General features: G+C 35.9%; 1 protein-coding gene across 1 annotated transcript in view; it reads left to right on the top strand.

The window, feature by feature from the left end:
- Positions 1–26,919, top strand: part of Cnbd1 (cyclic nucleotide binding domain containing 1) — a 236,546-nt gene that overhangs the window by 159,047 nt on the left and 50,580 nt on the right. The window contains exons 8-10 of the mRNA XM_038346935.1: positions 92–224; positions 16,704–16,813; positions 18,799–18,955. Of these exons, the coding sequence (XP_038202863.1) occupies positions 92–224; positions 16,704–16,813; positions 18,799–18,955 (400 nt within the window). The remainder of the gene's footprint in view (positions 1–91; positions 225–16,703; positions 16,814–18,798; positions 18,956–26,919) is intronic.

The raw sequence follows: 26,919 nt of genomic DNA, 5'->3' as shown, positions 1-26,919 counted from the left end.
TTTTCTTTTTCTACTATTTCTCTATTTGCTAGTTTTTGTTCATTCTTAAATTTATCTCATTTTGAAATTTGATGATGGCATTCTTTTTCAGGAAAAAGTAAAACGTGATAATGTGCAAAAGTTGAAATTAATCCGCAAATGTCCTTTTTATGAAAACTGGCCTACTTTATCCATATATGAACTAGTTTCACTTAGTAAATGGAAAATTTTTCCTCCAGGTCATGGTAAGTTTAATTCAACTTTAGGCTAGTTTCTTTATGTAAAATTATATTATTGGAATTTGTAATTCTTTATAGTTTCAATATTTTAAATAATATTTCTTCATATAGGCAATCTCTTATTTAACAAATTGTTACCTATGATGGGTTATTTAAATTAATTCCCTTTTTAGTTAAAAAGTAAACATGCTTCACTTAAAGAGCAGCTTTAGTGCAGTCCTGCGTTCCTCATCTCCATCTCCCTACACTTCTGCTGCACACTGAGACTCACAGTGGGGGCCAAACTGTCAATGATGAAGGCAGGAGGTTGCCATAGCCAGGGCTTCCTCACGCTCTTGTTTGGGTAAGTTCTTAATCACAAGGTTTCAATGGACATCTAGGTTATAGTCATCAGTGAAAATGTAACAGCTTTATAAGTCATCAATCACCTAGGGAAGTCTTTGAAAAGGAAATGTTTCTGATTCAGATTTTACAACGTTTAGAATATTTTACATCCATATAGAGGTACCTTTGGGATGGTTAGGCACGCTAAATGCGAAATTCATGTAAACTCCACATTTATCTCCCACACAGTGGCTGTAATTTGCACTTTATATTTTGTGTACCTCCATTCTGATTGTGATCTGCTACAGGAGGTTAGATGCATGTGGCATTATGCTGGGATTAAAAAGTTTATAATTTAGCTTTCGTCTCAGTAAGTGAAGCAGCAAGGGAAAGCCTGTGTGTTGAGTAGCCAGTCTGAGGAGTGAGCAAGCTTGAACTTTCTAGGGTGGATTCACAAGAAAGCATAGACAGCACTGGATTTTCTTACGTCCTGTGAGAGCCAAGTGAACAAGGGAGAGCAATGGAGGAAGACCTGTGAAAGTAATGGTGGAATTTTCTGTTTATAGTAAGGAACTCTGTTGTCCTACCACAGATAGACATGAACATCAGAATGAGTAGAGAGACCTTACATTTCTCTGCTCTCAAACACCTTTGAGGAAATATCATTTCCCAAAGCCACAGAGCTGCCATGGCAGGGAGGTTAATTTCAAATTTGGCTGAGATTAAATCTCCCACAAGTTTGATTATGTTATAAGTTTTAGAATATGGCTAGGTTTTCCTTGGGAGTAATCACTAGCTAATGAAGAAACGAGTTTCAGTTCAGTATAGTACAGAATGTGCTGCTTAGTGGGGTTCTGTAGGAAAAAGTATCGGGAGAGAGAAGTTTAATCTTCAAAGCACAGAAATATTCTAATAAACCCAGATTTGGTGAATTAACTTTCAGAGTTTGTATTTACAATATCATTTCTTAAAACATAGTATTTAAAGTGTGGTGCACATTTATTAAATATGCCTTGCTAATGAAAATGATGACTATTAATATTGATATGATCAATAACAATAGCATTAGCATTAATGACATTGAATATTAATATTAATAGCACTGATACTATAAGTTATTGATATTAAAGTAATTATATTAATAATATTGAAGGGATACCAAATACTAAGCACAAGACCACCAGTAAGGGAAGAGATTAATAATATTGAGTTGTTATGCATAACTAACAATGGATGAAAACAAAAGTTTTTATTCACTTGTACATTTGGAAACCATGTAGTAAACTAACATATCACTGTGAGCCTTGTCAGTTTGGTTGCTCACCTTCCTGGACTTAGGGGGAGCTGGGAGGACCTTGGACTTAACATAGTGAAGGGAACCCTGATGGCTCTTTGTCTTGGAGAGGGAGAGAGTGGGGGTATGGGTGGAAGGGAGGGGAGGGAAGGGAGAGGAGGAGGGGAGGAGATGGAAATTTTTAATAAAAAATGAGAAAAAATAATTTACAAATATAAATAAATAAATAAATAAATAAATAGTAGATGTTTGGACATTAAAAAAAAGTGTGAATTTAGCCTTTCTAAATTCAGTATATTTATTTCAGAGAAATACTTAATAAATATGGATATTTTTGTCTCTCATAGATTTCCTACTTCATATCATATATGTCAAATATTGACCATAAACTTATTCTCAATGGCTAATGCACATAAAAGTAATATTTCAGTCTATAATTCTAGTAACAACTTAAGTAATACAAAAGATAGAAAGAAACCACACTTAAGCTATTTAAAATGATGTGAGCAAAATATTCTGGAATGTGGGAGAGGCTTTGATCCTATGACTTTAATGCATTTAGTTTTTCAAACTAAAATATGGATATAAAATACTTAAATTTCATATTAAAGGACTAAACTGTACTAGGCAAAACACTTTTCAAAGACTTGGGTGTCTTGAAAAGTAACAAGATTTGTTAAAGAATCTACTGTATTAGACACTTTGTTAATGAAAAAGTAAAAATAACATTTCCACTCATTACTAAGTGTGTATAAGTTAGAGCATGAATTTACATGGACTTAGAAGAGATTTATCTCCCTTAGATAAGAATGACAAAATCTTCCTGTAAATCCCCTTTCAGTACAAACATACTATGGTTCTTATAAATAAACTGATCTGGGTTAGGAATATATTCCATCAAAGTAATCCCATCTTTTCATAGTAATGAACAATGTATCAAATAAAGCATCGGATATGATACTTGTCGACTTACAATTTATACTGGATTACTATCAGTAAACAAAACTGTGGCTGAAATTGCACTTACTTTTTCTGAGTTTAAAATTAGAAGTGAATGATTTCCAAAGCATGCAAAGTGTGTTTTGATCTTATTTTAAGAATGTTTATTAGATAAAGTTTCAAAGAGATTTAGCTAATTTTTCAAAAGCTTAAAATACTTTAGAAGTTATCATTGGCAGTTTCTGACTCTAAGTTTTTTTTTTAGCTCTGCATAGCTTCCTACATGCTGGGTTAACACAGAAGTGCCTGATGACTATGCTCTCTAGGGTTGCTTGTAATTTTGTCTTGTGTTATTCTTTTTCAAGATGTGACTTATAACTAATTTATCTTACTAGCAAAACTGTTCCAAAAATACACTATATCCATATATAAAAATAATAAATTAACTTGACAAACAATGGTTGTTATCTTGCTTTCATTGGCACGTAATCTTCCCCTTTATTCTCTAGAAAGCCTTCACATACATATAACATGAGAAACTTGGGAAAAAAAAAAAACAGTAACTATCAAATTACTTCAAAAAGACGAAAATGTGGCCGGGCGGTGGTGGCGCAAGCCTTTAATCCCAGCACTCAGGAGGCAGAGGCAGGCGGATCTCTGAGTTCGAGGCCAGCCTGGTCTACAAGAGCTAGATCCAGGACAGGCTCTAAAGCTACAGAGAAACCCTGTCTCGAAAAACCAAAAAAAAAAAAAAAAAAAAAAAAAGGAAAAAAAAAGTGGACGTAATAATGGGAGTAAAACTAAGTAATATCTAGTCACCAAAACCCACAATTGTTTCAGTCATCAGATACAAGTTTTGAAGCTCTTCCTAAAGAACTTTCTTTCTTCCTAAAGAAACTTCTGGCCTTAGTGTCTTACGCATCAGTGAGTCCTATAGGTGGTCAAAGATCTTGTTCTCAAGGATCCATACTCATACCTCAAGGAACTCTCAGACTGGGGCCTTTGACTTTTTAGAGTTTTTGAGAATTTTATTCATATATACAATTATGCTGATCATATCCATCACCACCACCCTTACTGCCTTTTCTAAGTCCTCTACTGCCTTCTGTGACCATGTTCTCCTTCTAACTTCACTCTTCTTTTTATGTTTCTTAACCCATTGAGTCAATTATTTGTGCCCTTATGTGCAGTTGTGCAGGCCTTCCAGTAGAGCGTAGGCAACCTTCCAGGGCATACTCTCAAGGAAACTGACCCTCTCTCTTTCAACAGCTATTCATTACCTAAAGCACCTCTGTCAAGGGTGGGTCTCCTCAGCCCCTCCCCATTCCATGCTGAAATGCGGACTGTATTGATCTCAGGCAGGTCTTGTTCAGGAAATCACAGATTCTTTGAGCTGATAGAATGCTGTCATGTTCAGATGCTGTTTTGCAGTGGTCATCCCCTGCCTCTGGTTTTCACATACCTTTTTCTTTCCTTTCAAGGGTGTTCCCTAGATATCAAGGGCATGAATTATGATGGGGTGTCCCATTTAAGGCTAAGGACTCTCTGGTATCTTATTCTCTACACATTTTCAGTCACGATTCTCTGTAATAACCTCTATCTGCTGCAAAAGAGAAGTGTTTTTGATTAGAAGTGAGAACTGCACTAACCTATGGGTATAAGGATCAGTATTTACAACAGTAATTCTCAACATCCTAACGCTGTGACTCTAATACTCCTAATGTTGTGGTGACTCAATCATAAATTTATTTCATTGCTTCTTTATAATTATAATCTTGCTACTGTTATGAATCATAATGTAAATATCTGATATGCAGGATATCTGATATGGGACACCTGTAAAAAGGTCTTTTGACATCCTTGTTTGAGAACCACTTGTTTAAACAGTAGTTGGGCAGTATATTAACTTGGTATAATGGTAATAGTAAGTTTTCCTTTAAATTATATATAAAATCGCCAGCCCCAGATTTTTTCATTATTTTTTTAGAAAGAGAACAAACTATCTTTTTTCATTACATGCCAATCCAAGTTCCAATTCACTCCCCACCTCCTATTCCCCCCACTTACCCTCCCACACTCCACCCCCATCCACTCCTCAGAGAGGGTAAGGTACATCACTTTGGGGAAGGTCCAAGGCCCTCCCTTCTATATCTAGACTGAGCAAGGTATCCATTTATCCAAAGAGATTAGGTTCCCAAAAAGCCAGTACAAGCAGTAGGCACAAATCCTGCTGACACTGCCAGTGGCCCCTTAGTCTACCCAGCCATGCAACTGTCAGCTACATTCAGAGGGACTAGTTTAAACCTATGGTGTTTTCTTCTCTGTCTGTCTGGAGTTGGTGAGGTCCCATTAGCTGAGGTAAACTACTTCAGTGGGTGAACCCACCATGGTCTTGACCTCTTTGCTCATATTCTCACTTCTCACACTCTTCAACTGGACTGAGGTTTACTGTACCAGATATGAAGTCCTTCTTGTTGAATATACCTTAAGTTTTATTAGACAGCTGTTGTATATTCCCTAAGAAGTTAATTCCCTTACTACATCCTTAGGCAGATATGTTTGTTTGTTTTGAGACAGGGTTTCTGTGTGTAATAGCCTTGACTTTTTCTGGAACTCTGTAGACCAGACTGACCTTGAGCTCACAGAAATCCATACCTGCCTCTGCCTCCCAAATGCTGGGATTAAAGGCATGTGCCATCACTGTCCCGGCTCCTTGGTCATATTGTGACAAATCAGTTGTATAGTTTATGGAATTTATAGTTGTCTAGGACTCTTGATAGGACTCTTGGTCTAACTAGCAACTTCAGAGACTATAAAAATTCTAGCTGTCATGGAAAAGATTTCCACATCAGTAACAGCTGTATTTTTCCAGGTCCTATAACTGAAGTGTGTGATATCTTCAGTAATATTCTCTTACCGTCAGTTTCTAGAAAGCAGCCAGAAGAGACAGTAGTATTCGGTTCTGCTTGGGGAGTGTTTCTTGGACCTTCTTAATAAACACAGTGAAGTGGATTATCCTAGGTTTGGTACTGGGGTTTTTAAGCTCTTTTTTCCCATTCGTTGTTTACTGGTGAGTTTGGTTTAAGGTATTTCTAATGTAACACTTTAATTTTTTTAATGACATTGAGCTGTATTTTTATCTTTTTAATGGTTGTCCTAAAGTTTAATATATACATATTAAATTCAGTTTAACATACTTTTCCTAATACTAGGTATATTTAAAATGTTATTCTACATCTTTTAAAAACTTTCTTTGTATGTTATTTTGATAATTTATATTGCATATACATTAATAAACAAAATAATTTCATTATTGTTATTGTTTTTATAATTTCTAAAGAAATATAAAGGTCATGGGTTGGTGGCACAAACCTTTAATCCCAGCACTCTTTAGTTAGAGGCAGGCAGTTATCAAAAAATATCCAAGAGAAGTCAAATGCATTTTTATAGTGCTTATCGCATTATGTGATTTTGAAAATAATTTTCTACTTCTCCTAATTTATCTCTGTGCTTCTGAGTTGTCCTGTGGTGTCTCTTTTTAAATCTGTTTTGTCTTATCTGTTTCCTATGTGACTACTGGCATATTTCACTATGGTTTCATTTGTTGGAGAGACAATATTTGTGTGTATTATTTTATTCATTAACTCCATAAATTAGGTAAAAGAAGACAAATATTAATCTGTCCTGTTCCCAACTATACTCTTGCCTCTATTGGGGGAATGCTTTAAGTAGTTCCAAATTTTTATACCATATTTTTCATTTCAGTGTAGTTTGCTCTTCTCAGGTCAACCCTTGGCTTGGGTGGCTCAGTCAAACTGGACGTTCATTTTCAGTGTTGTGTCTAGCTGATCCTCTTCACTTGTCAGTTCCCCCTTCCAGAAGATTCCAAATGTCCATTAAGCCACATTCACTAATTATTAAGGTTTTTCTTTTAGAAAAAAATTACTACTGCCTTTTTCTTTACATATATCAATATTTATTTCATATTTAGGAGTTTGTAATCTTTCTGAAAACAATCAGAAAGCACTTGTTTTAAAGTGTTCATGGAATACCATCTCTTCATTGCATATCCGTTTTTACTTTAAAGTGTAAAGACCACTTGTACCTTGAAAGCTGTTTGACACAGGTATTTGGTCACATTTGACCCATGGGATGAAATTTTCCAAACTCTGCTCTACTTCAGAAACCATTACACAACTTTAAACTTTGCAGCTTCCAATTTTCCCACTAGGCTTCATATTTTTCTGGAATTGACTCATTCCCTTTTATTTTTCAGTGTACCGAAGATTTGTAGGGTTTTCAAAATTGATGATGAATGACAGTGATGATGACAGGGTTTTTGTCTAGACAAAACTATGATTTATTATTTTGCAAACAAAATAATTAAACCCCATGCTGGTCAGTTCTTGTAGATTCTTTTATCACATAGTATGATTTTTTTTTTTCAAAGAATTTGTTTGGCTGATCAACTCTTAAGACCTCAAATGTAGTTTTGATTCCAAACTTGAACAGTGCTAATGACATTAAGTAAACGGCATCTGAAAAATCTATTCACACCATGAAATCACCAATAGTAGAAGAACTTTTAGAATTTATCAAATATTCAGCTTCATTTTTATTCATCCTCTTTAAATTTCACTATATAACTTCTTGCTTTATAAGATAATCAAATGATCACTGATAAATATAATTCACCAAAACATCCCCAAATACTAGTTTTCTTCTCCTAGGCACACCCCTAATGCTATCACCGTGAGAACCACATGAGTATGGTGGGTGATTGGTGCAGATTGCCCTGCTGAGAGACCTCCTTACTCCAGCTTGCTTGCCACGGCAGGAGAAAGTTTCAGCTCTACCTGTGGAATCCTCCATGAAGATCTGGTTCCTTAGCAGCATGGAGGGACTGGGGAACAGCTTTTGTTTTATATTTTTAGCAAACCCAGTGAGGAGCATGCTGGTCCGAGGCTCAGCTTTTACACCACAAATAAAAAGACTAAACAACAGCTATGGAGTTTTCTCCACTCACTACTTAGGGACCTTTTACACTCTTGGTTTTATTTACCTACTGTGTTCTGTTGAAATCTTGTTTTGTGACATTCCTGGATCTTCCTAATACTGTGCAATAAACACATTTCACTTACACGAAGGGAGTTCACCGTCTCTACCTAAAAATTGAAAGCTACGAGAGGCTTAAGCATTTTTATCAAAAGCAGTCCCCACAAGGATTTGTCAGAATATCATCATTTTATTTTAGTTAATTAATATTTTTATTGAACATCTGCTGTCTGAAACGCTACACTGGTTTCCTTTATAGCAATAAAAATGTATCTTAAAATCAAATATTTGAGTAACTACAAAGTATTCATCACTATAGGATTTACATTTTGATTTCAGAGATTTAGTAATTGAAAAAGATATGGAGTATAATTTAAAGCTGATGAGGTGTATTACAAATAACATCCATTAAAATCATGTTTAATAGCTCAGATTATATTCTCTACTGTGGCAAATATAGTTGATTGTATTCCGAAAGGCAGTAAAAACAAAATGAAAGCGGGGATTTATTTATTTGGTTATGTTTGGAAAGTAAATGTGAATCATGTGGGCAAGACAGTAATGTGGCATAGTTGGCAGATCTTGTCTGAGAATAGCTGATACAACAACTCAACTAAAGGGCTAAGTAAAACTCAATAATAGAGCACTTAAATGATTTGTCCAAGTCCCTGATTTCATTCTCTGCCACTGCCAAAGAAGAGAAACGCAGCACAAAGAACATATACCAAGAACTTGCTCCTGTCCAGTGAAATTCAATGGAAAGAAAAGAATCTGTATCATTACAAATATCCAATTCATATGATTGGGCCTTATATTATACACTTAACTAAAATGAACACCCTAAAGAAGAGCTTTTTTCATGTCAGAATCACACGTGCACAAGACATGTACATTTTGTTGTCTGCATCCTTTTAAAAAAATACACTTCCCCTCTTTGGCAGTCTAGAGTTTCAAAAAGGATTTTATCATTGAAGAGTGATAATTCTGTCCCTGCCATAATGAATTAAGAGCAGATTTTGACTCAAGCCCAGCAAGATAGACATACTATAATTTTCCTGGAACAACCAGAATTTACGCTGTGTTATCTGGCTGTGAAGACCAAATAGTGTTCATGCAGCATAATTCAGAAGTGAACAGGATCATCTCTCATTTAGGTTGAATATGCTCCTTCTCCTGTGTGACTGCTCCCTGTTGGACCCAACTCATCTCTGTTTTTGTCCAGCTCTAATCTATGTCAGATCTGTCATTTGCAGGTCCCTAACATTTGAACTACAACAACAAGCTGTGTGTTAGGAGGTTTCACCTTTAACAAATGTTCTAAACTTTGCAGAGGAGCAGAGTTTATGGAGCTTACATAATTGTTTTTATATAGCAGTAGGAAACATAATCCCTCTGAGTAGTTCTGGGAGGTCTGGATGGATTCTGCTCCAGATTACTTTTACAAGAAATGTTTTATCCCTCTCTCTTTTGTTTTGTAGGCAATCATAGATTTATGAAAGCAGTAATATATCTTTGTCTCTGCCTCTTTCCCTGTCTTCAGTCTACACCTCTATCTACAATCATTAGTATTGCTTTTAGTGATATCTGGGAGCTACCATATTTCATATGCAAGTTACTTTCGTCTTATTTTCTTCATTCTCAAAGCACTGCATGTTCATTAAGATAAAAATCTCTAGAATAAAATTCTCTTTTTAATAAAATGGTGCTTTGCTCCATGGCTGCAGTATTTTTTTATGAATCATCTCAGAGTAGTGTGCACAGTTCCTCTGCATCACTTCTATGCTCTGATGGTCAGATGACATGATGAGCCACGGGGTGAGCTCTTTCGCTGCGAATACTGCACTTCTGGATCAGTGGCGTTGCTGTGCGTTTAGGATTCAAACGCGTTTTCCCAGGGCTTTCAGGCTAAATGTCTGTTATAAAATAGAATTTAAAATGCTCTGAAATGTAATAGATGTTTGCTTTGTCCACCAAAAGAGGAAATAAAAATTCTCCAGTGACAATCCACTTTTCTTTTTCTTTCATCTTTATTGTTCTTGTTCATTTTTGTGCACTTTTGCATGGATTAAGTCTTACACACGCAATTAATTTACCCATTTTCTCTTGTGCCACTTTTCAAGCTTAAAAGATAGTGTTGTTTGGGGTGTTTTTGGTGTATATAAGCATCATTTGAGAAGATTTAGAAATTTCAGATAAAATTGCATAAAAAATACTTTGTTGAAACATGATGGGCAGGCAGGTCAAAGACCTGATTTTCCCTTTCATTCTCTTTAGATTCTCAGTCTTATAGGAGTTTTAAAAAAGTTTGGTGCTGTTGTGTTTGTACTTTTTTAAAAAAATAGATATCGCCGGGCGGTGGTGGTACACGCCTTTAATCCCAGCACTCGGAAGGCAGAGGCAGGCGGATCTCTGTGAGTTCGAGACCAGCCTGGTCTACAAGAGCTAGTTCCAGGACAGGCTCCAAAGCTGCAGAGAAACCCTGTCTCAAAAAACCAAAAGAAAATAGATATCATGTGCTTTGGATCAAATAGTATAGTTATAGCATTTAAATATCTCAAATGGCTTTCTTTTAGTTTTAATTTTTAATTTCATTATTTAATGCATAGCCATGTTTCTCTAAAAAGTCCACTTCTATGGTGTTTATTTTAACACTAAGTCGTTCTTTACCAAAAACCCTTGGCAAACTTTTGCATTAAAATAGCATTTACTCAGCTTCAATTTTAGAAAGGGCACAGTGATACAGAATTTGCCACCTTGGGCACAGCCTGCCTTAATATTAATCTTAGATTTGTTTGGCAAATATTATTGTAGAAAATATTGCTAAAGTTTGTCTAGAGAATATTTACAATAAAAATAAAATATTAATCAAATTTGTGTTTCCGTCACAGAATGCATGACTGGTGTTGAAACACTTAACGGTAATTATTCAAGCACTATATGGAATGATTCTGATTGCACGCTAAACAGTTGCAAGAAGTACCTTGGTCTTTTATTTACTCATATATTTCTAAAATATTTAAAACATAGTTCTAAAGAAAAGAAATCAGATACACACAAACCAAAAAGTTTTCTTCAATTATGAAGGAACCACTATTTATTGCCACTTTGCAACTTCCCTGGTTGGTCATTCAGCATCCTGAGTGATGTGTGTCTTTGAGGAAATCAGGATTATTTTGTTGATTCTTCTGAGGGAGATCCAATATACATGTCATTATGTGCTTGTCAGTCAACTTTTAAAGTGACTTATTAAAATTATTAGTTTTCAATAAATTAGAAAAAACAAGGTTATATGGTGACATCAACTTGATATTTCTAATGTTTAGCCACCTATTTTTCTAGAATACATGTTAAAATTGTTTTTTCATTTTTTGGCACGGAATTTTTATTGATTTTTATTGAACTCTACATTTTTCTCTTCTTCCCTCCTCTCCTCTCCCCTTCTTTTCAACCCTCTCCCAAGGTTCCCATGCTCCCAATTTACTCAAGAGATCTTGTCTTTTTCTACTCCCCATGTAGACTAAATCTATGAATGTCTTATATTTAACTACATGAAATATTGTCTATAAAAATGTCAAAATGGAATCCAGTGTTTTGTATACTAATTACCATGAATTAAGTAACAATACTTAAACATCAATCTGATAAATCATTTCCTATATTAGCAAGAGTTACAATTATAAAAAGATAGCTTTACCAAATGAAGAATAAAAGTTCAAATGTACAAAGCTAAAGTAGACTGGACACAAATATGAGACGAAAATAAATATTCAGAAAAGTGATACACTTAGAATAAGAGAAAAAAGGCAACTCCCAAAGAGAAAACAAACAAAAGAGTTCAAATATTAAAATTTCATTTTAACACATAATTAATACAATGTTAATACATTCATAATACAATGTTGTCAAAGTAAGAAAATAATTTTGGTAATTTAGAAAGATGAAATAATTGGTGTAAGATGTTTCAAGGTTAATTTGGCAAAAGTGAAGCAGAGTAAAATCTATGTACTGGATAAATCTTTCTAAAGCATGATATTAATATATTCAGACTTTGTATAAAATTTTGATGTAATAATTTTGTTGCACTATATTTTACAATATTAATCATATTAAATATCCATTAAAAAGGGAATGTGTTAATTATGGAACATTATAGAGTGAGAGACGAGAGTCAACAAAAACAATGAGGTAAATCATCTTTGTACATGTGAAAAGATGATTTATGCATTCCAAAAGTGAATTCATGCAAAAACAGGAAAGAGATGAATTTTATTTATTTTATTTTTATTACTTTATTATTTTTTTTTAAAAGAAAACAAATTATATTTTTCATTATACAAACCCAATCCAAGTTCCCACTCACTCCCCTCCTCCCATTCCTTTCACTTACTTCTGCACCCCTACTGCCCATCCACTTCTCAGAGAGGGTAAGGCACATTGCTTTGGGGAAGGTCCAAAACCCTCTGTACTTTATCTAGACTGAGCAAGGTATCCCTCCAAAGAGAATAGGTTCCCAAAAAGCCAGTACAAGCAGTAGGGATAAATCCTGGTGCCCCTCAGTCTGCCCAGTCATGCCACTGTCAACCACATTCAGAGGAACTAGTTTGGTCCTATGCTTGTTCCTTCTCAGTCCAGCTGGAGTTGGTTATCTTCCATTAGCTCGGGTAAACTGTTTCAGTTGGTGAACCCATCATGGTCTTGACCTCTTTCTTCATATTCTCATTCCTCCCAGTCTTCAACTGGATTTTGGGAGCTCAGTCCAGTGTTCTGATGAGGGTCTCTGCCTCTGTTTCCATCAGTTGCTGAATGAAGGTTCTATGGTGATACTTAAGATATTCATCAGTCTAACTACAGGGCAAGAACTGTTTGGGTACCCTCTCCTTTACTGCTTAGGGTCTTAACTGGGGTCATCCTTGTGGATTCCAAAGAATTTTCCAGAGCTAGGTTTCTTGCTATCCCCATAATGGCTCCCTCAATCAAGATATTTCTTTCCTTGCTCTCATCTTTGTCCTTCCTCCATCTTGACTATCCCATTCCCTCAAGTTCTCCTCACCCCTCCCCTTCTCCCTTTCTCTTCCCCTTCTCTCCTTTTCTCTCTCCCCACCCCTATGTTCCCAATTTTGTCAGATGATCTTGTCTATTTTGTCTTTCCAGGTCGATCTACATATGTTTTTCTTAGGCTTCCCTTTGTTACGTAGCTTCTCTAGGATCATGAACTATAGGCTCAATATCCTATGTTTATAGCTAGTATCCACTTATGAGTGAGTACATACCATAGTCACCTTTGTGGGTCTGGGTTGCCTCACTCAGGATGGTGCTTTTTAGTTACATCTATTTGAATGCAAAATTCAAGATGTCATTGTTTTTTACTGCTGAGCAGTACTCTAATGTGCAAATGTGCCACATTTTCCTTATCCATTCTTCAGTTGAACAACATCTAGGTTGTTTCCAGGTTCTATTACATATAATGCTGCTATGAACATAGTTGGACGTATGTCTTTGTAATATGATTGAGCATCTTAAGTTTATATGCCCCAAAGTGGTATTGCTCTGCTATAGGTCCAAAGCAGTTCTTTTATTTATCAATGGTAACCACAGCATACATAGGGAAATTCCACATCATGCTTCTAGGTTAAGTTGATCAAGTCTTCAGGCTGTGTGACCACTGGGTTCCGGTGTTCCCATGTTGCTTTTTAGTTTTTTTTTTTTTATGAATTCTTGCATTATCATCTACTCATCTTTTCCTTAAATTGATGATAGCAGTGTCTTTGCATCTTGGTCCAATCTTTGCAGTGGTTGTCTGAGTCTTTGGAAATTGGTCTTGGTCTGCTCTGTACTCTCAATGTCTGTGTCTCAGGGAGCCACTGAGGTCCCTCTTAGTTTGCTTTCTTGTTCTTCTCTCCTGATTTTCTAGCTTGGTCCATTCTGTACAGTCACAGCTTGTGCTTTAGAGTTGGTCTCTTGGTCCTGTCTCTTGATCCTCTTGCTTTGTTCTCTCAGCATGAAACTTTCCTGCTGGCTGAGGCAGGTGGCTGAAGAGCCCATGGTTTTGCCCCCCTATGGAGGGCCTGGAGAATGGGGCGTCCTGCCGGTTGCCTGGTCACTCACCTCTTGGTCCTCTCTGTATTATAGTAAGCGGTGTTTCAGAGTTCCACTGGGGTTGCAGAAGGATTGGCGAGTTTGGGGGTGAGGTGGAACTAGTAGTTTACAGGATCCCGTGGATGGGGTGGGTATTGGGGAAGCCTACCTTCAGGAAACTCTCCTGCTGGCTGGCTAAAGAAGCCGAAGCAGTTGGGGGTGGTGCTGGGGATTTGCTCCACTATAGAGGTCCTAGAGGGTGGGGTGTCCTACCAGGTGGCTGATCCCTCACATCTTGGTCATCTCTGTATTGATGGAAGCAGTGTTTCAGAGTTCTACAGAGGTTGCAGAAAATAGGCAAGTTTAGGGATAGGATGGGACTAGTAGTTTTCAGGGTTCCATGGATGGGGGTGGGTATTGGGGCAGCCTACCTGCAGGTGAGATAAAATTTCAAAATTAAAAATAAATACTAAAGATTGACTGTTATAATCAACTAATATTCCCAATCTTATGAGAACAAATACATCCTTATACAATGCACTTTGATATAATTTAATACTTAAATAATTACATATAGCATTTGTATCCTTATGGCTTGTAGTATTTGAGGTACATGTTTATAGTTTTGAATTATACTGACTTGCTTATTGTCCTTTTTATCCTTCAGTGATTTTTAAATTAAGATTCTAGATACAGTAGAAATATTTAGAAAGCCTGAGGTTGAAAATTCACAGAAGTAATAACAAATTCATATATAGTATTTACTCTGTGGCATATATAGCTAAGTGTATTTCATATATTCACTAAAGAAAGCATCAATCACAGGGGAAATTAAATTTCATAATACAAAGCAATTCTGAAAGTTAAAATGAAAAAGGAAAAACAAACATAAATTCTATAAAGATCAGATCCTCAAAAGCTGGAGGAACAAGAGCAGCAAAGTACAGTGTAATAGAACTCTGAATGCCAGTCCCCTAAAAAATACCATAAATACACAAAAAAGAGAAAGGAGGAGCTTTGAAGAAAGAAACCATTGAAGAAAGGACTTTGAAGAAATCTCTGGGTTTGGAAAACACACTCTTTCTGCCTCTCCTCCCCACTTTGCTCATCTAAGGCCATACAAAGAACATGCAGAGAATTCCAAGCAGACCAAAAACCACAGTTCAGAAAAGTAATGTAATTTGTTTAAGAACACATAGGAACAAGTTGAGCAGGCTTTATGATAGGCCAGTATACCTTGAAAACCTTTGTTTGGAACTGCTAATATATTCAGACGGTTGCTTGTTCCAGCTGAAGGTATAAGGAGGGTCTGGAGAGTCAATAGTTAACTTTTTGTGGAACTCACTATTTAAATCTCTGGAAGTTTTAAATCTGACACATTAGACGTATTTTTCAAAGATTTGCCTTCTTCTTCTTTTTCTTTTTCTTCTTCTTCTTCTTCTTCTTCTTCTTCTTCTTCTTCTTCTTCTTCTTCTTCTTCTTCTTCTTCTTCTTCTTCTTCTTCTTCTCCTCCTCCTCCTCCTCCTCCTCCTCCTCCTCCTCCTCCTCCTCCTCCTTCTTCTTATTATTATCATTATTATTATTACCTCTCTGTGTGTGCACGTGCATGTGTGCACACACTTTAGTGCAGGTGCCCAAGGTGACCAGAGCCATTTCCCTGGAGTTGCTCTTCCAGGTGTTTGATATCAGCCTGATAAGGGTACTGGGAACCAAACTCAGACCGCTGGAAGAAGCAGTACACTCTCTTAATTGCTGAGTCATCTCTCCAGCACCTAGAAATAGTTTTAACATTGAATTCGGCATTTTTTGCAGATGGGTGCTTCTCAAGACTCCCCTTCATCTCTATTAGATAATAGTAGCACATGAGTTCATGCTCATCGCCGTTGTCCTTGGTTTCTCAGTCCTCCTCGACCGTCAGCCACATTCAGAGAGTCCGGTTTGGTCCCCTGTTCCATCAGTCCCATTCCAACTGGACTTGGTGGTCTCCCGTTAGATCTGTCCCACCGTCTCAATGGGTAAACGCACTCCTCACGGTCCTGACTTCCTTGCTCATGATCTCCCTCCTTTTGCTCCTCATCAGGACCTTGGGAGCTCAATCCGGTGCTCTTATGTGGGGCTCTGTCATTTTCTCCATCCAATACCAGGTGAAGGTTCTATGGTGATATGCAAGATATTCATGAGTATGGCAATAGGATCTGGACATTTCTGGCACCCTCTCCTCAGCTGCCCAAGGAACTAGCTGGGGGCGTCTTCCTGGAACCCCTCTAGAGTCAAGTCTCTGCCAACCCTAGAATGGCTCCCTTAAGCATGAACTGTACAGCATGGACGGACTCACTGTGAGCCTTGTCAGTTTGGTTGCTCACCTTCCTGGTCTTAGTGGGAGTTGGGAGGACCTTGGACTTAACATAGTGAAGGGAACCCTGATGGCTCTTTGGCTTGGAGAGCGGCGAAGTGGGGGTATGGGTGGAAGGGAGGGAAGGGAAGGGGGAGGAGGAGGGAAGGAGATGGAAATTTTTAATAAAAAAATGAGAAAAAAAATAGTAGCACATGATTGCATTCCTGATAAAGCATTGCCAGTGATTATTTCTAGAGGGGTACATATTTATGCACACCAGACACACTTTTAAAATTTCACTTTACATAATGTTGTATCTGTAAAGTGGCATCTATTTAGAAAATGACCATAAAGAGCTATTAAGTCAAGTAGGATAACTTTTCTTGTCAGAATACACAAAACGATTTTTATGTAGCTTAATTGTAATTAATTGTATCTCCCTTCCTTTATCTCTCATTTTCAGTGTTAGTGGAAAGTGGAACTGTCATTTCATTTGTGGGTTTTATTAATTCTGGATATTGTAACATTTATAGAAATGTTGTGGGTCTCGTGAGTCTACGATTAAACAAAATGGTGAGTTTCAACTTATTTGTTGATTTAATAATTAATTACTCTAGTGAATAAAGGATGTTGGGTAGCATTTCTCATGCATATTGAACATTGTCCTGTTTCATTTAAGAAAATAACAGTTGAATTATTTGGGGAATTTTTATTTGGTTTATTTTTTGTGCAGTAAGCTGTAAGATTCAGGAATGAAACACATGGAGCAAGATAAGTTGATTTATAAATTGTGAAATGACCAATAACCACAATACAAGGTCCTTCATCTTCATTGTCAGGGAAATAGATTTTAAAACCATAGCAAGGTAACCACAACAGAACAGAAGGGGTGAGATGAACTTCACCACACTATTCACCTTTCCCTCTAAATATTTACCTATCTACCTGAAGACTCACATTAATCCTCATTGTTCCTGAACTAGAAGCAATCTAAATGTCTATTAATGACTCAATGGAGACATTGTACTGTATTTAGATAGAGGTCTACCACACAGAGCGGAACAGAACCCACAATAAGTGTATGTTGTATTTATCTCAACACAAGTAGTATGAGGACGTCAAACTCCAAAGAGTACTGTGTATTCATTTCACTGCCCTTAACCAGACGCAGAAAGATTCATATACTAGAAAAAGAATGAGCAATTATTTCTCTGATAGTATTTAAAATGATTCAGTTAAATATGTAAACTGGCTTATGCTATGACTCCTTAGTTATGATACAGATTTACCAATCGCAGAAATGGCAAATATTCAAGCTGTTATGATTTTGACTTCAACACACTTACAAGGCTTTCTCCTGGCCAGGAGGTTGTGGTGCACACCTTTAATCCCAGTACTCAGGAGGCAGAGACAGGTGGATCTCTTTGAGTTCAAGACAAGTGTTGTCTACAAGAGCTTGTTCCAGGACAGGCTCCCATGCTACAGAGAAACCCTGTCTCAAAAACAACCAAAAAAGGAAAAGAAAAAAGGAAAAAAAAAAGACTTTATCTTTGTCCAAGTTCCTGTCAAACACCTGTCCTGGGGAAAATTGTTTTCCATTGCTTACTGTAACCTGATCATCATTAGGTCTTCCAGAAGAGATGTCATCATTCTTTTCAGAATCACCTGGACTGAAACTACAGTGAAGTCTTCTCTACAGGACCCCTGATGTGAAATAATTTACTAGATCTTTGAATTAAAATTACTATTGTTACTAAGAAAACATATAATAGTTGGAATATGAATATGGCTCACGGAAAGAATACTTATAGTGTGTACAAGTACTTGAGATAAATCCCCAGCAACACACTTATGAGCAAACATGTACAGATAATAACAAAAAAAGACAAGAGATAGTTCCTATTTCAGTTAATCGGTCACTTACAGCCATTACAGTGTTTCAACCCCATCTTCTCAGTTACTCCCTTAACTGTGACTCCAAACTGAGGTTAAGGTTTATCACAATTGGTAGTTCACAAAATATGGTTAAATTTCACTTTGATCACAAAGTAGTATTCTAGGGCCTTTGGGAACTTCAACCATTCCAACATTTCTCAGACAGCTTATTGTATTCAAAAATGAAACAGGGTAGTGGGATGGCTCAGTTGATAACGGGGTTTGCCTTTCAGCCTGACACACTTTGATCTTTGGCCCACACAGTGAAAGGAGAGATCTGAATCCTGTAATTTGTCTTTGGGCCTCTACATGCATATCATCCTCATGAACCAAGTCATCATCATCATCATCATCTCACGCATACCCTGAATAAATAAACATAATAACATAACAGATACATAACTAAATGATAGTGTTGTCAGCTGTCATGCACATACTGGTTTTCCTGACTGCATCATGGCTTTAATATAAAATAATTAATAAAATAAAACGTAAATGTTTTCTCATTTAAATAAACTTTATTACTAATATCTTTTAGCTAGATGATTTAAAGAACTAAGTTCCTGACAATACTGGTTGCATGAATAATTTTATTAAAACCCTATTGTCCATATCTTTTGCAGAAAAAAATTAAAAAACTTGTGTATATGGGTAAACTTAAGGAGAAGCAATCCTTTGGTGAGATCAGCATTCTTCTTCAAGATCCTTTTACATGTACAATTATTACTGGAGGAGAAGTTGAGATGACGATTATCGAAGATAAGGATATTCTTGGTAAATGCATAAATGTCATATAATTGTGGTGTAACCTAATATATGGAGTTTTGGAAAGAGTAGGGGTTTTTAACTGACAAGATATACAAGTGAGTTTGGATATATGTAACAGAGGTAAGAGATGCACAAGACAGGTGATAGACAGACAGAGAAATGCCCCTTATATTATTCTGATTCAGATTTGTTACTTTAAGGTTATATTATTCATGTTTTTAAAAAATAACTTGAAGTTAGTAATCTTGGTAATTCACAAGGTACAGTAAATGTAGCAGTCCTGATTTTACAAGGATGTTTTATTATCATATTTAAGGTGTTTCTTTTATGATTTTGAATAAAGTCAAATGTAAGAAATACTTAATGTTCACAATATCAAACACACATATGTACATGCATATACAAATGCATATAAGCATACACACATGCATAGATACATGCACATACATGCACAACTGCATGTAAAACACATGCATATACATGTATGCACACACAAACACCTATATTTGCAATACTTAAGTCTTTTATGGCTCTTTAGGGTTCTAGTATTAAAAAATAATGATTTCATCAAAAATTAAGTCATAGAATTGAATATAAGCAGAAATGAATGGTGGTTAAGCCATGAAAGTCATTCTTCATGCATTAAAACTAGAGAATGTCGGGCCGGGCGGTGATGGCGCACGCCTTTAATCCCAGCACTGGGGAGGCAGAGGCAGGAGGATCTCTGTGAGTTTGAGGCCAGCCTGGTCTACAAGAGCTAGTTCCAGGACAGGCTCCAAAGCTACAGAGAAACCCTGTCTCGAAAAACAAAACAAACAAACAAGCAAACAAACAAAACCTAGAGAATGTCACATACTAACTACATAACAAAATAGGAAATTTCTGGACATTAACATAGATGAATGATTTTCTTAAACAAACTCAATGGGACAGAATGCTTGGTACTCAAATTTTGAGTGTTTATACTTCTCCCGGAGAATATGCAGGCTGTACTTGCTATAATCTTATTCAAAATGAAAATCTAACCTAATTTCAGGCATCTGTTTTTAAAAGGCATGGTTTTGAAATAGTATTTGTTAATTTTGTCCCTTCCTTGCCGTTCAATACAATTCCCTGGAAGTTAAAAATGACTTAATATAATATACTAACTACCAACTAAAACAATAATTCTTTCACTTTATATATGACATACTTTTCCACTCACTAACAGCATTGCTGGTATACATGAATACACGGATTTAATATATTGCTATCATTCAGAGTTCACCAGAAAAATAGAACCAACTAAATATTTATATATGTAAAGACGATTCACTGGGAAGGTGCTCAGGTGGAACCAGCAATTCATTCTTGTTCATTCCAAAGACTGAAGCAGAGAATAAAGAGAAGTTGTCGGCAAAAGTGGTTTTGGTCCCAGTCTGTGAGACCAACGATCAGAAAATGTGTGTGTGTGTGTGTGTGTGTGTGTGTATACATGTAGTAGGGAGATTTAATAAGTTCTGGGGTAAGAATGTCTGAGAGTATGTTTGTTTTATGCATGAAAATAATATGTCTCAGATAACAATGGAGATAGAAATTACAGATGCAGCAGAGAGAATTCACCCTTCATATGTCTTTGCAGCTCTACTCATATATTGGATAATTGAATTTTAGCTGTTAATACTCCTGACTATGAGTCTTCCTTTCTCAGTCTTTTCATTCAGATACTAATCACGTTTAGAGACATCCTTATATACATACCTGGAAAGACTTTTTCCCATATATCTGAGAATTCCTTAGCTCAGTCAAACTCATACCTAAAATTAATCATCAAACACAGGAATGTATTTCTTCCAAGCTTGTATTAGAATTTCCTTTGCCACCCGGCAGCTCCATATATATTTAAATAAATGGTATAGTATAAAGATTAAATTGCAGGTGTGCACGCCATTCATCTTCTAAAATTTATTCTATAGTTCATTTATTTTATGAATGATTTCACAAGGCTACTGTCATGCTATTTTCTTGATTCATTAGTCCCTAGGGAGAATTATGATAAGAACAACTATATTTTCCAAAATTCATAAGGCAACATTAAGTTTATTCCAGAATATATTTATATTTCTACACTCTAAGCATTTTATGTTTTATTTTAAGAGGGTTAGGAGTACCTTTATAAAAGTAAAATCCTTTCAGCAAAATAATGCATGACTGGTTTTAATGAAAGGAACATCTTTACATGTGAAAAATGAACTTTAATTTTCACTTTGTCGGTATATAAGTTTGTGCATGGGATATGGTATTGGGGATGGAAACTAGGGCTTTGTACATAGGATGCAAGTAGTGAGACACTATTCACCCAAAATTTGTTTCTTTAAAATTGTTATTTTAAATACAATTTGTTGTTTCACAGTTTAATACACATACATAATACATTGTAATTACTCACGTCCCATACAAGTTCACATCCTCTTCTGATCCCTGACAACATTCCACTCATAATACTAGACTCTTCGCCACATTTATGTCTTTTATTTCATGATTCAATATGTTTAACCGCTATCATCTTCATGGCTGTGGCTTTGGAGCGGTCAGTTGGAGGCTGGTGAGCTCATGAATAGGTGATTCCTTGTTGTCTGATGTTTGCCAATAACCTAAATTTTTCATCACACTTTTCCTTATAATTTACCTCCTGAATTCTTTTTATCCTGTCTCCCAAAATGTTCTCTGAGTCTTGGAATGAGAAGCAGTATAAATATCCTACTAAAGGGTTAGCATACAGCCATTAGTTATTATTTTTTGTTATTGTTGCATTGTTTAAATTTATTATAAACTCAAATAAGCATCTTTCATACAATCAAATACTGTGGTAAAAATAAAAGCAAATTTCTGTTCAAGTATTACAATTCCTGTTATAAGTAAAAAGATGATAGAGAATATTAAAGGTAGTATTCAGAAAAAAAAGTGGATGATTGAAAGCTCAAGTCCTAAATATTTTTCATAAGAATGTGGGATCAAGAAAAATATACTTCATCAGATGATCAAATATTATTAAACATTTATGCATTTATTTTTAGAATTTGATCAACTATCATATGTTTCTTTCCTCTATTTTTCTTTTATTGAAAATAGGTTATTTTCATGTAATATATTCCGATTATTATTTCCCATCCCCAAACTCTTCCAAGATCCTCTCTGCCTCCCTTTTAATCTGAGTCCACACCCTTTCTCTCTCCTTTGAGAACAGGAATTTAAAGAATATTAAAATAAAATAAAACAAGTAAAATCGCTAAAATAGAACACAACAAACAAACAGAAGAGCCTAAAAGAGCCCAAGAAACACATATATACATATATAGCAGAGACACAAACATTCATACATGCAGGAATCCCTTAAAAACATAAAACTGGAAGGCATAATATATATGCAGAGGGCATGTAATTTTTGAAAAAATAAAAAAAAATGCCTGGCCAAACATTATCAGACAAAGAAGTTTGGAACATGGCACTGAAATAATTTTGTCCTGGCCATCTACTGCTGGCTATGGGGTATGCCTTTAAAAGGGTTTTTTATCCCCATTGAGACTCTGATAGAACTAGTTTTTCATTTGCAGGTGGTTATCAATTGGAGATAGCTGTGTTAGGGATTCTGGTTTGTGTCCACTCACTTCTCCTCTCAGCACAGGCCATCCATTATTCCCAGTGCAAGCCCTGTTTATGCTGCCACTATCTAAGTGAGTTCATATGTGTTTATTCTATTGTGTTTAAAAGTCCTTGTTTCCTTCTTGTCTCTTACAACATATCTGTTTTGCTAACATGACTAGAGAAAATTAATCTAAGGACATAAGAATTTGGTATAGTTTGAATGATGTAAGGAAATAACCTGTTGCCATGTATTTTATGTAGCTGTTGATTACATCAAAGGTAAATCTATAAAAACAGATATAGCAGATACATGGTTTAAGCAAGAGAGATAACCTTTGCTATTTCATACATGACTGGATGATCTTGCTAATTTTCTCCTTAGACAAATAACAAAATGTCACTCACGAGTCATCTCATTTTTCATGGTTGTGAAAAAAGCTCACGTGAAGTTTGTAGCCTGTGTAAAATTTTAGTAAGAGAATTATGTGACCTGTTCATAAGTGAAAGATGACTTGTGTACTATCAACTTCCTTAACCCTTTCTCAGTGATTTTCTTCTATCATAGTTATCAAAGACTAGGACTGTTACTTACCCTCCAGTCCTGTAACTCCAGAGCCCAAACTATCAAGGTAGTGTTTCAATAACAAGTTAACTGACAATTCTCAAAAAAAGGTCCTGTTAATCCCTTGTCTCCCTGTAGATATTTTACATATACTTATGTGTTTTAGCTAGACTTTTACTAAACTGTACTTAATAACGGTCTCTGTTGTTTATATACACTTAATGAGGAATCAATTTTATTCTCTTTGAAACATTACTACATTCAGGGTGCAAACAACCCTTGAGCAAAATGAATAAAGAACTGGCAAACTGGGTCAACTCTGTGGTTTTCCACCTGTTATTGTATTACTTGTTTTCCTTTTTGTGGTTAAAAAAGCTAAAATCCATATTCATATTATTTTATATTTAACTGTATAATTATCTCTGCTGCTGTACTTAATTTTGTCAGGTAGAAGCAAATTACTGCACACTGTCTTTTCCGGTGAAAAACAGGCTATTTTTGGTAGATTAACTTTATGGATGACAATTTTTCTCAGTCATTATCTAGGGTCGCTTTATTTCCAGAATATTTTGAAGATACGGTTTGTTAAATTTACAATTATTGGCTGATATTTTCTGCTTAGGCATTTCCAGCATATTCTCTCTCTCTCTCTCTCTCTCTCTCTCTCTCTCTCTCTCTCTCTCTCTCTGTATGTGTGTGTGTTTGTGTCTCTCTGTCTCTCTCTCTGTCTCTCTCTCTGTCTCTCTCTGTCTCTCTCTCTCTCTCTCTCTCTCTCTCTCTCTCTCTCTCTCTCTCTCTCTCTCTCTCTCTCCCCCCTCTCTGTTTTCTGTCTACTATAGTTCCAAATAGGGTTTTTAGATATTAGATACACAGGATTATTTATTAACTTTTCTACACAATGAGTCAGTTTCTTATTGCTGCTTCAAAGATTGTCTTTTGCATCCTGATGTGTAGATACCTGTGGATATCTTCATTTTATATCACTTGAAGTTCAGTAAGTTTTCTGATTATGTAGACAAATATTTTCCATACTCTTAGATATTATTAGTTATTAAATCTTACTATCACTGGAGAATTTGAAAATTCTTTATAATGTTGTTTGTATATTTACTTATTTCCAAGTATGTTTAGAAAGACTGAGATAATCTGTACTGTTAATCACCAATATCGAGTTCTTAAATACCATAAAAACACATTAGATTTCATAAGCATAGATAATGATGAAAACAGTTAATCCAGTAAAAAAGTCTTTGTGAAATTAAAAATTTGTCTACGAATAAATAGTTTCTTTATTCTTTATTGTTCTTCTATGGTTTGTTCAAGTCTATGATTTTCTTCCCTCTCCGACATTACCTTTTAGTAACCCCCAAACTTCTAGGTAGTAAAGATTTTAATGTTTTTCTTTTCTTCTTTAAGTTTATTATTTATTTATTTGTTTGTTTTGTTTTCTTGTTTGTTTTGAGTCATGGTCTCTCTATGGGGTCCTTGATGTCCTGGAGCTCATTCTGTAGAGGGGCAGACTGGCCTCGAAATCACAGAGAGCATCCATCAGAGTGATGAGATTAAACACATGCACCACCATGCCTAATTACATTCTTAATATTTTGAAGTAGATCAATAGACCTTCTTAATATTTGAATTAAGTCAATAGTAGATCATTACATTCTTAATATTTTGAATTAGAAGAATAGAAATTCTTAATATTTTGAATTCGACCAATAATGGAATTTGCTACAAGCTGCAATATTATATAGTAATTGATCAGACATCTTTTCATTAGTGACTTATCAGAGCCAGGAACCCTGGTAAAGATTAAACCAAAAGCAAAATTTTTGGCATTATTGCTTTGTGAATAAAATGACTGTCTTTTGCTGTAAATTTTTGCTGTAGCTAGCTCCTTTTTTGTTAAATATTTGGGAATAAATTCCCACAGTTCAGAACTGTTTTCTATGCCTTTGTACGACATGTGAAAACAGTTTCCCACTGCCTGGCCTTTGTTCCTCTCTCCTAGGTAAATGCAGAGATCTGCCTTCCTGCAGATCTTCCTTTTCAGCAGGCATTTGGTCAGTGTTTAAGGTTCAGGCAAGAGCATCCCACTTAAAATATTCAAAGATGTCAGGCAGTGGTGGCACACGCCTTTAATACCAGCACTCCAGAGGCTGAGGCAGATGGATCTCTCTGAATTTGAGGCCAGTCAGGTCTAGGACAGGCTTCAAAGCAAGACAGAGAAACCCTGTCTTGAAATATAAACTAAAGAGAGAAAAAAAGAAAAGATGAATATATTCACAGATATCTAATGTCATAAAATCATTACTCACCCAAGCTGCTGCCCTGGTTTTACCTCATGACCAAAATGACTGATAACACTACACCCTGGAACGGATAACTTAGAGGCCAGGGTTTTCCCTTTGTCTCTACTGTTTAGAGCTGTAGGGTGTACTATATACCTTTGTGCCTGTAGAAATCACAGCATTTGGTGTATTGCTATCTGACCAAGAACCATGGCTTCTTTCTGACTGTTTGTATAGCTTGCCTGGTTGCCTGGTATCCTCTATGCATGCTGGGGATAAGAAGTAGTGTACTGATTTAAAATAAAACCAATGCCCTATTCATAATTTTACCGAAGATAAACCTTTTAGCTCTTTACTAACCACCTAAAATATAACATAGTTCACTTTCTCCTCTAGAATTTCCTGATGATTTAATTGTTTTCTTAACTAACTTTCTCCATTAAGGAGTTCACCAGATGTGTGCTGGACACTCCCACCTTTGAGATGAATGCTACGAATCTCTCTCTCTCTCTCTTTCTCTCTCTCTCTCTCTCTCTCTCTCTCTCTCTCTCTCTCTCTCTCTCTCTCTCTCTCTGTGTGTGTGTGTGTGTGTGTTTGTGAAAACTCTACTCTGATTTTCATGGGGCAAAAGAATCCCGGCCCTGGAACCTGCAAGGGCTGTGGAATAGCTGGTTTTAAGGGTGTATAGGACTGGGAACATTTGTAATGGGTAGAACAAGGGAGAACAAGGAGAACAATGGGGAACAGTGATTAAAATTGAAAGAAGAATAAAGAAACATGGATAGATGGAACCTGTTGTAAGTAGATATTATGTGATGTCCTTCTGTATGTGTTGTTTTTATTGGCTAATTAATAAAGCTGTTTTGGCCAATGGCTTAGCAGAACAAAGGCAGGTGGGAAATCTAAACAGAGATATATAGAATAGACAGAGTCAAGGAGATGCCATGTAGCTGCCAAAGGAGACAGATGCCAGAATCTTACCAGTAGGCCACAGTCTCGTAGTGATAGACAGATTAATAGAAATAGATTAATTTATGATATGAGTTAGTTAATAAGAAGACTGAGCTAATAGGTCAAACCCTGTTGTAACTGATATAGTTTCTGTGTGATTATTCAGGCCTGGGATGGCGGGAAACAAAACAGCAGTCTCCATAAAGTCTAAGATAGCTTCAATTTAAAAAAAAAAAAGAGCTTATAGTTCCACATAGGATGAGAACCTGTGGAATCCGTTCAGGCTAATGTGGTTTGATGGAACAAGATCTCCGTGAATTCTAGAAATACTTTGCTCAACAAACAGATGGAAGCAGTTGGAGAAAACTATGCCCAAATTCCCAAAATGATTGTTTATGAATGTTTGTTTTCACTGAAAGGACATTGATTATAAGTGATTAATGGCCACAGTCAATTTCTAAAAATAACAATAATAAGGATTATATGGTTGATATAGATATTGGTCTATTGATACATATTTAATGTTGATTTTATTAAACTGTGTATAT

The sequence above is a fragment of the Arvicola amphibius genome, chromosome 11, assembly GCF_903992535.2.
Source record: "Arvicola amphibius chromosome 11, mArvAmp1.2, whole genome shotgun sequence".
Taxonomy (NCBI): domain Eukaryota; kingdom Metazoa; phylum Chordata; class Mammalia; order Rodentia; family Cricetidae; genus Arvicola; species Arvicola amphibius.
The sequence above is the reverse complement of the archived record's forward strand: the minus strand, read 5'-3'. Positions and strand labels throughout refer to the sequence as shown.